At 40.4% G+C, this 14473-nt stretch overlaps 1 protein-coding gene across 1 annotated transcript; it reads left to right on the top strand.

Moving 5' to 3' along the window:
* The first annotated feature begins 8645 nt into the window (after positions 1–8645).
* Positions 8646–13576, top strand: LOC110341230 (PRAME family member 6-like). Its single transcript, XM_040740850.1, has 4 exons — positions 8646–8757; positions 9815–10128; positions 10771–11343; positions 12217–13576. The coding sequence occupies exons 2-4, from the start codon at positions 9842–9844 to the stop codon at positions 12812–12814; spliced, it is 1458 nt and encodes a 485-aa protein (XP_040596784.1). The 5' UTR covers positions 8646–8757; positions 9815–9841; the 3' UTR covers positions 12815–13576.
* Positions 13577–14473: the final 897 nt, after the last annotated feature.

The raw sequence follows: 14473 nt of genomic DNA, 5'->3' as shown, positions 1-14473 counted from the left end.
CCATGTTTGCCAACCCACCAGGAGAGGAAGAGGCTATTTCTACACTCACTCGAAGAAGCCATGGGAAAGAGGCAATATATGAACACACTCAGCAACAGAAAAACAAATATGACGCCACCAGAGTCTAGAGATTATACACCAGCAAGACCTGAACACACCAATGCAAATGAAGCAGATGGTAATGACCTTAAAAACACCTTCATGAAAATGATAGAGGCCCTCAAATAGGATATGAGAAAATCCCTTAAAGAAATGGAAGAAAAAACAAACAAAATCCAACAAATGCAAGAAAGTGAGGAAAACACAAAGCAAAAATTACAAGAAACAATTCAAACAATGCAAGTATTCAGTGTTGACATAGAGACAATAAAAAACACAGACAGAAGGAATGCTGAAAATAGAAAAACTGGGGAAAAGTTCAGATACTACAGATGCAAGCATAACCAACAGAATACAAGAGATGGAAGAGAGAATCTCAGGTGTTGAAGACACACTCAGAGAAATAGATTCATCAACCAAAGAAAATGTTAAGTCTAACAAATCCCTAACTCAAAAAAATCCAGGAAACATGGGACAAAGTGTAAGGACAAAATATAAAAACAGGAGGTATAGAAGAAAGGGAAGAAAGCCAAATTAAAGAAGCAGAAAACATAATGCAAAAAATCATAGAAAAAAGATTTCCCAACCTAAAGAAAGACGTGCCAATGAAGGGATAAGTAACTTACAGAACACCAAATAGAGTGGATCACAAAAAAACATCCCCTTGCCACAGAATAATTAAGACCCCAAACATACAGAATGAAGAAAACATACTTAGAGAAGCTAAGAAAAAATGTCAAGTAACATATAAAGGCAAACCTACCAGAATTATACCTGACTTCTCCATGGAAACTCTGAAGCCAGAAGGTCCTGTATAGATAGGACCACACAGGCCAGTCATGACTACAATACTCAGCAAGTCTTTCAATCAATATGATGGAGAAAACAAGATATTCCATGACAAAACCAGATATATACAATATGTATCCACTAACCCAGCCCTACAGAAAGATCTAGAAGGAAAACTCCAATAAAAGGAAGTTAACTACAAGCTGAAAAACTTAGGCGACAGATAATCCCACTTACCAACAGCCAAAAGAGGAAAGGCGTGAAAATCTACATACAATTCCACCACCAACAATCATTCCAAAACAAACAAGAATGAACAATCAAAGGTCATTAGTATCCCTCAATATTGATGGTCTTTAACTTGCCCATAAATAGGTACAGGCTAACAGAATAGATTCGAAGACAGAATCCATCCTTCTGCTGCATTCAAGAAGCACATTTCAGCTTCAAAGACACATATTACCTCAGACTTAAGGGTTGGGAAAAGATTTACCAATCAAATGGACCTAAGAAACAAGCAGGGGTAGCATTCCTAATATCTAACAAACTAGACTTTAAACTGAAATCAATCAAAAGAGATGAAGGAGGACATTTCATATGGAACACAGGAGAAATCCACGAAAATGAAGTCTCCATTCTGAACATCTATGCCCCAAACACAAAGGCAGCCTCATTCGTAAAAGAAACATTACTAAAACTCAAACCACACACATTAATCCTCATACACTTATAGTGGGAGATTTTATCATCCCACTCTCACCACTACACAAGACTACAAGATAGAAACTTATAAAAAGAAACAAAGGAACTCAAAGTAGTTATGACCCAATTGAGTTTGACAGTCATCTATAGAACTTTCCATCCAAACAAAAAAAGAATATAACTTTTTGTCAGCATCACTTGGAACTTTCTCAAAAATCGACCACATACTTGGCAACATAGCAACCTAAATAGGTAATAAAAATTGGAATAACTCCATGTATCTTATCATATCATCATGCATTAAAGTTAGAATTAAACAACTGTTGGGAGTGCCTTTTGTATATTGATCTTTCGGAGCCAAATCTGTACATTCCAAAGTCTAAAGATTTATGTAATTGACCTTTAGACTTAACAAAGGAGACTTCTGAGGTACTCAGAAGAGAAACAGCATAGGTAGAACATAGGAACTCTGTGACCCAGAACGCTTGTCTAAACTCAGCCAGCCATAACCATCACCTAGGCAATGGCCATTAGCCCACCCATTCCTCTCCCTCCTGAACTTTTACCTTGCCAATATACTGCTCTATATGCTTTATCAATGCCATACTATGTGCACACCTGGTACACAAAGCAACCCTCACACCCCCTAAACCTGCTCCTGTTTCACTGCTCTACCAAGTATATTAACTGCCCTGAGAACAATAAATATTGGCCACTTGATCATATACTTTTCTGTTGGCCCTTGTTTCGTGTCTTCTAGTCCCTATCCCCGGTTCATAGGTCTCTTGCTACAGGTTGACATCCTGCAGGTCGGGACCAACTCAAATTGAAGAAAACCAACAAATTTATGAAAATTGAATAATGTACTAGGACACCATGCCTGGGTCACAGAAGAAATAAAAAGAAATTAAAGACTTCCTACAATTCAATGAATATAAAGACACAACCTACCCAAACTTATGGAACAATTTGAAGCAGTGCTATGAGGGAAGTATATAGCACTAAGTGCCAAAGTGAAGAAACTGGAGAATAGGTACTCTAGAGAATTAACAGGACAACTGAAAGCTATAGAACAAAAAGAAGCAAGCTCACCCAGGAGGAGTAGAAGCCAGGAAATCATCAAATTGAAGACTGAACTCAATAAAGTAGAAACTAGGAAAACAAAACCAAGATTCAATGTAATGAAGAGCTGGTTCTTTGAGAAATAAGCAACATAGACAAACCCATACACAAACTCATGAAACTGCAGAATGTGAACATACAAATTAACAAAATCAGAGATGAAAAGGGGGACATAGCAATGAACACTGAGGAAATACTAAGAATCATCAGGTCATACTTTGAGATCCTGTACTCCACAAAATTAAAAAAAATTGGAAATCTTTCCGGATAGATATCATCTGCCAAAAGTTAAATCAAGAACAGATAAGCAATTTAAATAGACCTCTATCCCCTAAGGAAATATAAACAGTCATCAAAATTCTCCCAACCAAAAAAAGCCCAGGGCCAGATGGCCTCCGTGGAGAATTCTACCAGAAATTCAAAGACCAGCGTATACCAATTCTCTTCAAAGTATTCCATGCAATAGAAGCAGAAGAGTTTTTGCCAAACCCTTTTTACTAGTCTTCAATAACCTTGATACCCAAAGCACAAAAAGACAGAACTAAGAAAGAACTTCAGACAAGTATCCCTCATGAACATCATTGCAAAATTACTCAATAACATACTGGTTAATCGGATCCAAAACCACATCAGAAAACTCATAAACCATGATCAAGTAGGTTTCATCCCAGGGATGTAGAGGTTCAACATAGGAAAAGACATCAGTGCGATCCACAGTATAAACAAGTTGAGATACAAAAATCACATGATCATTTCACTTGTTGTTGAAAAACCTTTGACAAAATCCAACAAGATAAAGGTCTTAGAGGGATCATGCATAACAGGAACTTACCTAAACATAATAAAAGGTATATACATCAAACCAAGAGCGAACAACAAACTAAAAGAAGAAACTCAAAGCAATTCCTGTAAAATCAGGATCAAGACAGGGCTATCTACTCTTTCCATAACTCTTCAAAATAGACACAAAAATAGACATGTAGACTAATGGAACCAGACAGATAACACTGATATTAACCCACACACATATTGTACTTGAAGTTCTAGCCAGAGCAATAATACCACCAAAGGAGATCAACAAAATACAAATTGGAAAGGAAGTGGTCACCTTTCACTATTTGCAGAAGATATGATGGTTTACATAAATGATCCAAAATACTCTACCAGAGAATACCTACCGCTCATAAATACCTTCACCAAGGTGTTGGGATACAAGATCAACTAAGAAAATCAATAGCCCTTCTATATACAGACAATAAAAGGGCTGGGAAAGAAATCAGAGAAACATCCCCCTTTATAATTGCCATGAAATACATAAAATACCTTGTGGTAACCCTAACTAAACAAGGGAAAGACCAGTATCACAAGAACTTTGGGTCTTTAAAGAAAGAAATTAAAGAAGATACCAGAAAATGGAAAGGCCACCCATGATCTTGGTTAGGTAGTAAAAATGGCAATCTTGCCAAAAGTAATCTACACATTCAATGAAATCCCCATTGAAATCCCAGCACAATTCTTCACACACCTTGAAAGAACAATTCTCAAATTTATTTGTAAAAACAAAAGACTCAGGATAGCCAAAACAACCCTGTTTGACAAGGCAACGTCCAGAGGCATCACCATTCCTGACTTCAAGCACTATTATAGAGCTATAGTCCTGAAAATATCTTGGTATTGGCACAAAAATACACAGGTAGACGAATGGAATCGAATACATAATATTGATGTTAGCCAACACACATATGAACACTTGGATTTTAGCAAACAAGCTAAAATTATACAATGGAAAAAAGAAGACATCTTCAATAAATGGTGCTGGCATAACTGGATACTGGCATGTAGACAACTGCAGATAGATCCATGTCTATTGCAATGCACACAACTCAAGTACAAATGGATTAAAGACCTCAACATAAATTCAGTCACACTGAACCTGTTAGAAGAGAAAGTGGGAGTTAACCTTGAACTGATACAGATGATTGCTTCCTGAACATACCACCAGTAGCACAGACACTGAGGTCCACAATTAATATATAGGTCCTGATGAAGTTGAGAAGCTTCTGAAAAGCAAAAGGACATAGTTAATGAAACAAAAAGGCAGCCCACAGAATGAGAAAAGATATTACTTAACCCCATATCTGACTGAGGGCTGATCACCAAAATCTACAAAGAACTAAAGAAGCAGGTCTCCAAAGCACCGATGGATCCAATTAAAAAGTGGTGTACTGAACAAAATAGAGAATTCTCATTAGAGGATATGAAAATAGCTAAGAGACAATTAGAAACGTGCTCAACATCCCTAGCAATCAGGGATGCCCCGCAACTGAAGGGTAGATAGAGAAAATGTGGTGCATTTATACAATAGAGTAATACTCAACATAAAAAATTGAATCCTGAAATTTGCAGACAAATGTACGTCACTGGAGAAACCATCTTGAGTGAGGTAACCCAGTCACAAAAGAGAAATATTTTATGTACTCACTCATGTATGGATTTTAGACATGGACCCAGGGGAGTTCCAGCATGCAATCCCCCCGCCAGACAGTCTGGGATACAGAACCTTCACCCAGTGACTGATGGAAGCAGAGGTAGATAGCCACAACTAAACACTGATCTGAACTCAAGGAAACCAGACACAGAGAGGGAGGACTGATGAACATAGAGGTCAAAACTAGGCTTCTTTAACAACAGAAACAGCTGACCTAACAAAAGGTGAGCTCTTGAACCCCAGAATGTTGGCTGGGAATCCAGCATGAGACTGATCAAGACACCCTGAATGTGGATGTCAGTGAGGAGTCCTAGGAAATCTATGGGACCTTGGGTAGTAGATCAGTATTTATCCTTGGCTTACAAATGGATTTTGGGATACTCTCGTTTCCTTTCAGATCGTATAAATCTTTCACCTTTTACAAATGGATTTTGGGTACCCATCCCACAATGAGAAATGCACTCTAATCCTGGAACCTTGTGGGACAGTCTAAGACCTGCCTTGGATGAAATGACAGACTATGGACACCCCTTATGGAGGGCCACATCCTCACTGGGGAAAGGAGTGGAGGTTGGGGGATGGGGTGATGGGTTGGTGAGAGGGCATGGGAGGAGGGGAAGGAAAGTGAGAGGGACATGCGATTGATAATGTGAAGCAACCATGTTTCTAAATTAAATTTAAAAATAAAATAAATAAAGGGGTTGCTATAAAAGGGAGAATCAGTATTCTGGGACTAGCTCTCTGATTGCTTATCCATGCGGTGATCTTCCCTAAACTGGTGTGTATGAGCAACACAATATCAGCTTAGCAGGATATACTTATAGAGGTGTGTGTAGAACACATGCCAAACTCTCTGTCTCTCTGTCTCTGTCTCTTTCTTTGTTTTTCTTCCTTCCCTACCTCCATCCCTCCCTCCCTCCCTCTGCCCCTCTTTTCTTCGTTCATTCCTTCTGAAGAATCACTGCCCCAACTGTTGAAATATCACTAAGCTGTCCTGTCCTTAGACATGAACAACTACACTTAAACGTCTTCCCATGGTGGTCCTCACGGAGTTGAGAATATTTCCCAGACATCAATTCTCAAAGACTTTGGAACATTCCACAGGCCTCAAGGTTCCAGGCTGGTCACAAAGTTCAGACAGGCACAACCATTACCTAACACACATAACAAGTCAGTCAACCACAAGCGTGCATGTTTGAATGAAGGTCTGGCACCAATTACCAAACACCACTTGTATGCCCACCAACCAATTAGCGGTTTTAGGCTTTATAAACTTGCTGAAATTTTTGCTGCGGGTTAGATACATCACAAACCTGGTGTACCGGCTTACAAAAATCATTTTGCATTTTGTAGCTAACTTTGTATTCCTGGTGGTCTTTGGGGCAAGGTTCCTGAAAGACTAAAGGGTGTTTACTTCCATCCTGTCTGGCAGGTTTTTTCCCATTTTTGGTGTTTTGAGATGTAACTTTGGCTCTCCTGAAACTCACTTTGTAGATGAGGCTGACCTTGAACTCACAGATTTGCCTGCCTCTTCCTCTCCAGAGGTGAGATTTAAGGCTGGGATTAAACATGTGTACCAACATTCTCAGCACTATTTGAGTTCTAATTGAATCATTTTTCCTGAGATTTCTCCCAAGGAGTGTTGATGTAACAATTGGTCCTTCCTTCCCTCTATTCCTTCCTTACTTTTGTTGCTAGAGAACCTGGTGCTTTTCACACTGGGTTAGAAGCTATTGGTAGGCAAGGGTGACATAAAATGCCTGATACTACATCCCTCTCTCACTGACTGCAGAGGTGGCAGTCCTGCACACCTGCCCAGTAGATGTCATATAGATCAGTCTAAGCTCAGTGGTACCCTGCTGTTAGGAAAGGAAATTTTAAAAATGTAACACAAATTAATAAAATACCCAGAGACAGATACTGGGGTTCAGGCTGAAAACTGAAGATCAGAGAGGCATAATAGCCAAGCCACTAGCTCTTTTTCTACCTCAGGCTGAAGGCTGATCCTGTCTCCAGGATCTCTCCCCCACACCTCAGACTGCTGTTCTCATCCAAGTGGCTTGAGACTAAATCTACACCTGCGAGTTTTTGTTTTGGGTGTCTACTCACTGCTGAGATTAAACGAGCATGATCCCTAGTGCTGAGATCACCTTTGTATGAGGTTTCTCTTTCATATTGATTCACACTTGTGCAGACTTGGGTGGCTTTTGACTCACAGAGATCCTTTGTCACCCGAGTCTATGGATTAGAAGTGTGTGCCAACTCTGCCCAGCATTTACAAGTAACTATTATGGCTTGCTTTGAATTTTGATTCTTCAGGCAATCACTATTAATCATTAATAATATATCAGCACATATTTTTTCAATAAATTATAGTTTGGGAGACATTTGCCATGGTGCCCATGTGGAGTTCAGAGGAAACCTTCAGGAGTCTATTCTCCTGGGTCGCAAATATCAAATTTAATCTTCACAGGAGCAAGTACCTTAAATGGAGCCTTCTAGGGATTGCTGTGCAAGGGATTTGTTCTAAAAGACCATTTCAGGGGGAAAAAACCATTTGAGGCACCTGGTTTATAATGTTTTCTTCAAGAAAAGCACTACGGTTTTCTGTCTGGAACCTGATGTTGTTGAACACTTTCTCACTATATGGTGAAGCTTGGCCTGAAACTCACAGATATTCGCCTGCCTTAGCTTCTAGAATGCTAAGACGAATAAGAGTATGCACTCCATGCAGGATGACACAGGGTTATTAATAAAATTTAGTGTTTGTTTGATTTCCATCCCATCATGCTTTCATGTTGATTTTCATTTTGAGATAAAGTGTCCATCTTACTCTTTTTTGTTGTTATTTTTATAAGACAGGGTTTCTCTGTATTGTTTTGGAGGCTCTCAGTCCTGCCCAGCCTCGAATTCACTGAGATCCGCCTGCCTCTGCCTCCCAATTGCTGGGATTAAAGACGTGTGCCACCACCGCCCGGCTCCATCTTACTCTTGATAATTCTAAATTACTTGCTAGGGAGTACTCCAGGTTCCTGACACCCATCTCAGCTGTTTCTCATCTACTCATATTCATGGGGTGTGTTTTGTGTTTGCTTTGTTGTATTGAGACAATAGCTAATTTTTTACACTTTGGCTACCATAAATCTCAATACTTACTCAAATACCCACACACAATAAAACACACAAATAGACACTAAAATCACACGCATGAAAATTAACATAAAATAAGTCAATATATCCAGAGATGGAATATTGAGTTTTGATTTTAGTGTTTTTGGTTTCCACGGATTGTTCAGATTCAATCAATCTGCTGTAGAATAAAATAAATCAATCATTAACAGGATTAAGGAGGTGGAGACCTAGGAGTTGTCATTAGAGGGGTGGGGTTTCATGGGGAGGAGCCAGTTGGAAGGTATATAAAATGGTAAGAGGGGCCATGGAGGATCTCATAATACTGGAGTCTGGAGTCACTGATTGACTGTGCTAAGGAGTCTTGAGCCTTGAGACTCTTCTTGGCCCTGCTGGCAATAGGAGCTCTAAACAATTATCCATATCAGGTAAGTAACTCACGTCCATTGGAAGTCTTAGTACATACTGGTCTAGCCTTTTTACAAACTAAGCTACATTTCCAAATAATGGCTTAAAAATTAAAATGACACATTTTAATATTTTACATCAGGTGTAGATTTGTTTTAACGAGTAATGAGCAATCATAGGAATTCTCACATTAGTTTATTTGGTTCATTTGAGCTTTTGAAGACAGAGTCAAAATAGGCAAGGGTAATCTTGAAATACAGAGCCATTGAATTTCTCCAGGATTCTAGACTCATTATGCAATTGGAGTTAGTATCCTCTTATAATTTAGTACAAATTTAAAGTGTTAAACAATCTTTAAAATATTTGTAAATTATCTTTACTCATCCCCTTTCTTCCTCTAGACCACAATGAATCACAGGAAAATCTTTGTCCTTGTAACATCTATACACTTGGCTTCTCATCTAAGATTCTCATTTGAGAAGTAACATGTATTAACAGGCAATTCACGAATTCCCCTAACTCCTTCCTATGAGACATCAGATTGGTGAACATACAATAAGGGAGGGTTGGGTGTGTGATATCAGCAATGTATTATGTTAAGCAACTGGAGACATGGTCAGTGTCTTTTCCTGCAACAAGGGTCTGGCCAGTATATATGCTACTGAATACTTCCAAAAAGAGCAGGTGTAGGTACCTGATGGGATAATGATTGATTTGTGTCTGTGTGGGGGATTTAAGAAACTCCCCACCGCTGGGTGTTGGTGGCACACACCTTTAATCCCAGAACTCCAAAGGCAGAGGCAGGCATACCTATGTGAATTTTAAGACAGCCTGGTCTACAGAGCAAGTTCCAGGACAACCTCCAAAATTATAGATAGAAATTCTGTCTCGTAAAATGAAAAAAAAGATATTCCACACACTGTGAGTGATGGAAGTTTTGTTTTTACACCTTCAGATGGTACATATTGAGGCACACTCAGTTCTCCATTATTGCCAGATCTAGGACTCTGACCCTCTGGTTCCTGCAAAACTGAGAAGTGGGAATTCCAAAATAATGTCTACCTATTGCTTCACCAGGTTGCTTCTGACTGAAGATCTATCAGAATGAGCATTTACAACCCAACCACACTCCAAGAGCTGGCAGTACAGAGCTTGCTGTGGAATGAGGCCTCAACCATCTCTACTCTGGAGTACCTGCCCATTAATCTCTTCCCATCAGTGTTCAAGGAGGCCTTCACTGGTAGACACATGGAGCTATTGAAGGCAATGGTGGCTGCTTGGCCGTTTTCCTACCTTCCTGTGGGGACCCTGATGAAGACTCCAGATGTGGAGTTGTTGCAAGCTGTTCTGGATGGTGTAGATATTCTGCAGACACAGCAGGTTCGTCCCAGGTAAGCAAGGTCCAAGTATACCAAAGGGGAGTTGCTGAGCTATAGGTAAGATACATGAAAAGACAGGGAGAATGTGATCATAGTGGACAGAGTCTTCTGGTGCCATCCACTTGTAGGTCTTTCGAGCTTCTACTCATGTTGATAGTTCATGCAATGACAGGAGTGGCGGAGAGCTCAGAGTAGATGAAGCCACACAGTAATGAGATAATTCTGGCTCTCCTACAGACACTTTAAATTTGGAGGGTATTTTTAGTTTTTTGCCGCTTTGTCAATTTTTGAAATCTTAGTTTGTTTTTAGAGAATTTGTTTCTCTTTGGCTTTGGAGGCTGTCATGGTACTAGGTCTTATATACCAAGCTATTCTCAAACTCACAGAGATTAGCCTACCTGTTTCTCCCTAGTGCTAGGTTTAAAGGCAAGAGTCACCAATGCCCAGATTTCCTAATCTTTATGTGGAAGAGACATATGTCTAGAATTATTGAATGGAGGGAAGCAGGAAACATCTCCAGATGAAGTTCAGGCTAAGGTTCCTTGCCTGGCAGGGGAGAGAGGTATGTTGGAGCTGACAATAGTGAAGCTGGACAGAGGCTGTCTCACAGGGCATCATGGTTTACATTATGAAATTGTAACTTTTTCCTCACAGATGTTGGAGGCTTAAAGTTCTTGACTTGAGGAATATGAACAAGGATTTCTGGGATGTATGGTCTTGCAGAGACTGGTACAGCTCTACAGAGACTGAATGTAATACACAAGTATGCAATGAGCTGAGGCGGGATTTGAAGGTAGTCACTGACCTTATCCTCAGGTTCCATTTGAAAGAACACCAAACATGCTTGTTGCAGTGGTTCCAGCAGAGGAAAGACTCTGTGCAGCTGTGCTGTGTGAAGATGAAGATTTGTGACTTCCCTGGGGAGACTCTCAAGGAAGTATTGGATATTTTCCTGCCAGAAAATATCGAGGAATTGGAGCTATCCACTAACCAGGTTATGTCCTTCCTGGGTCACATCGCACCTCACCTTGGCCGTATGACAAGACTTCGCAAATGCCGTCTAACTCACATTTTCGTGAACAGAAACACAGTTGTAAATACCTTGGCAGACCCAGAGGAGATGTGTGCTGTCCAATTTCTCTCTCAAATCTGCAAACTCAACTCACTTAAGCATCTGACTATGGATGTTGTCTCCCTTTCCCCTGACCACACACAGCTGTTGTTTGGGTAAGGAAAGATGGAGAGCTGCTTCTAATGTTTCCGTGACACTTTTCCCTTTATTTCAAGCATTATTGGGCCCTGGGGGTGTTCCTGCAACTGTAGATTTAACAGTGATGGATTCTTCACAGTATCCAAGTGTGGACATATATTCTTCTTAAGTGAGGTCTCTTGGTCCACTGACCATTCATTTAGCAGTCAGGGTGGAATAGGAGATGTTTAGAGAGCTGAATTGAAAGCAGCTGCACTGGGTGGGTCAGAAACACTCTGTGTGCTCTGTTCATTCCTTCTTGAGTTTCTGGCTATGCTAATGGGAAGGGCACAGGCCAGAGTAGCAATTCCTGAGCTGAGGATTACGACATCTCCATAGGAACCTGAGGAACTCTGTACTCAGATCTGTGAATAGGGACCTTGTTCTTCTGGTGGAGCCTGACTCATCCTCTAAGTCACAATGGAGAGAAGGATAATGTGAGCATAGGTTGGTAGATGTAAAATGATTGATGCTGGAGTTAGGAATTCTCAGTTTCAAGTGTTGAGCACTGAAATCAGGAATAGAGGCTGTGACTGGTGGGAAGGACCACAAAAGGATCTATGCAGGACAAATGACAATATGCTGCGAGAATCTTTCTGTGATGGTCCTCTGGGTATGAGCTCCTGTCAAGCTGTGGCAAACTCTAGATCTGCTTGACAGAATGAGGATGGGGAGTTGGAGATGTGGGGCTCTGAGACCACCCCAGCTTAAGAATATGCCTCTGGCGACAATAATATGAGCAGGCACCGGCAGGTTGTATCCCAAGTGCAGAACTTCAATATTAGGTTAGACTGACTTTGCATATGTCCTCTCTTCTGTCTCAGTGTCAAACATTTTAGTGCCCTCTAACAACATGAACTGATTTCCTTTTCTTTACTTAGATGCCTGAAGACCCCGTTAGAGTCCTTGAACATAAGTCACTGCCATTTGTCCCAGTCAAACTTGAAACACTTTTCTCAGTGTCAGGGGCTCTGTCAACTGAATAAACTGAATCTCACTGGTGTAGTGTTTGCCAGGTTGGGTGTCACACATCTTCGGGTTCTACTTGAGAATACAGCAGACACATTGAAGACCCTGGAGTTAGTGAACTGCAGGATGGAGGACTATGAGCTCAGTGCCCTCTTGCCTGCCCTGAGCCTGTGCTCACAGCTCACCACTGTGAATTTCTATGACAACGACTTCTCCACTGCTGTACTGAAGAAACTCCTGCAAAGCATGGCCAATCTAAGAAAAATGACTGAAGAATTCTATCCCGCCCCTCTAGAGTGCTATGACCCCATGGGTTTTGTCCTGGTGGAGGAATTTGCCCAATTATGCTCCGAATTCCTGGATATACTTTTTGCCAAAAGGCAGACCAAGACAATAGCTTTTGCTACAATCATCTGCCTTGAATGCAGTATGCGTTGTGTTTATGACATGGAGGCCAAACTTTGTCAGTGCTGGCAATAAATAGGAAAAGATTGCTTCTGGATACTGAGAAATGAAAGTCTATGGTTTGGATTTGCAACACACAAATTCATACAATGTGTGATATATTGAAAACAAAGATTGTTCAGGAGATGCACACCTTAGAGACTAACTTGACTTGAAGTGTAATGGGAGCACAATTGTCTTGTCCTATCAGAAGGCAATTTTGCATTTCTAACTGTGCCTCTGTCAAAACATGATCACCACTGACCTGCCAATATCTGACAGTTGTAATCATATTGTCAGACTAGAAACTTGGATGTTCTTCCCTCGTGTCCTAAGTCATTGATCTCAGTTTTATGTCATAGTCAATGTGTCTTGTGAATGCATGAGTACAATCAAGTACATTATGATCCAAGGCTTGCCAGCATCAAAATTAATTGAAGTTATTTATGACATTGTCTTTCCCCTCTTAACTTCCCATGGATAGCTTCTCAGTATATAATGTGTACAGACTTACTAAAGTAAACACAGCAGTGTAGCCCTGATCTCCTTTGAAGCTAGTTTTGGATAAATAGGAGTTTACATCCCAGGATACTTAGAAAACAGGTGCTACACATGCCTGAAGATGACTGAAGCCAAAGTCCTTACCTTGAGACCTGACTGACCTGAGACCTGGTTGTTAACTGTTTGGTTGTAAGCTCTGTCTTCATTTGATAAGAGTGTAGCCAAGTCTGCTATTTTATTGTATCACATAGCAATAAGATGATGTTTGGCATACTGTATTTCCATTGTTCTTTATTAATAAACCAAATCTTCCTGTTTACCCATGTCATTGTGATGCCTGCTAACTACATATACTCCATGTTCCCTGCTGTTACCCTTATTCAGGGCAAATTGGTGGAATCCAGTTTGTGGGACTCCATGTGTATACTTTCCCAAACTACAAGGTGACACAATCTCATAGCACACTCACGGATCTCCTCGATCTTACAATAGATTTCCCATCCTCTCTTCAGAAATGTTACCTAAACATTATTAGTGAGAGTTTTTTGGATGCATCCATTGGTATGGACTCCTCAATTCTAAATTTTGACCACCTGTTGTTTTCTGTAGTGGCTCCTCCCTGTTGCAAGAGACGTTTCCTTTGAGAGGAAGACTACACCTAGCTGTGGCTTTATGGGAAAATGTTTATAAAATGTTGTTAGGGATTATGATTGTTTACCAAATTACTGTTTCTAGATTCTCCTAAACTGTCAGCTGTGAAAACATACATGTATAACTTAGCTAGGATTTTAGTGTTGTGAAGACACACCATGACCATGGCAACCCTTATGAGGGAAATCGTTCAACTGGGGCTGGCTTATAGTTCAGAGAGGTTTAGCCCTTTATCATAGTAGGAAGCATGGTGGCATGCAGGCAGACATGGTACTGGAGAGGTAGACACTAAGCAACGCTTGGGGTTCTGAAACCACAAAGCCCACACCTCTAATGACATACTTCCTCACAAGGCCACACCTACTCCATCAAGGCTACATATCTAATAATACCTCTCCCAATGAATTTATGAGTGCCATTTCCTTTCAGCCCACCTCAATATAGGTAGCATTAGACAGACTTTTCTGATTATGCTTAGGAATGCATATGCATATTCATATAGGCAGGCAGTACTTGGTGGACTTGGTGGACATGGAGGAGTCT

Source organism: Mesocricetus auratus, unplaced genomic scaffold (genome assembly GCF_017639785.1).
Source record: "Mesocricetus auratus isolate SY011 unplaced genomic scaffold, BCM_Maur_2.0 contig_9098_pilon_obj, whole genome shotgun sequence".
In the NCBI taxonomy this organism is placed as follows: domain Eukaryota; kingdom Metazoa; phylum Chordata; class Mammalia; order Rodentia; family Cricetidae; genus Mesocricetus; species Mesocricetus auratus.
The sequence above is the reverse complement of the archived record's forward strand: the minus strand, read 5'-3'. Positions and strand labels throughout refer to the sequence as shown.

Excerpts from the sequence above, each read along its gene's own strand:
- LOC110341230 (XM_040740850.1), top strand. The coding sequence starts at position 9,842 with ATGAGCATTTACAACCCAACCACACTCCAAGAGCTGGCAGTACAGAGC. Across the intron at positions 10,129-10,770 it reads ACACAGCAGGTTCGTCCCAG|ATGTTGGAGGCTTAAAGTTC; the intron begins GTAAGCAAGGTC and ends TTTTCCTCACAG. Across the intron at positions 11,344-12,216 it reads CACACACAGCTGTTGTTTGG|ACATGAACTGATTTCCTTTT; the intron begins GTAAGGAAAGAT and ends TGCCCTCTAACA.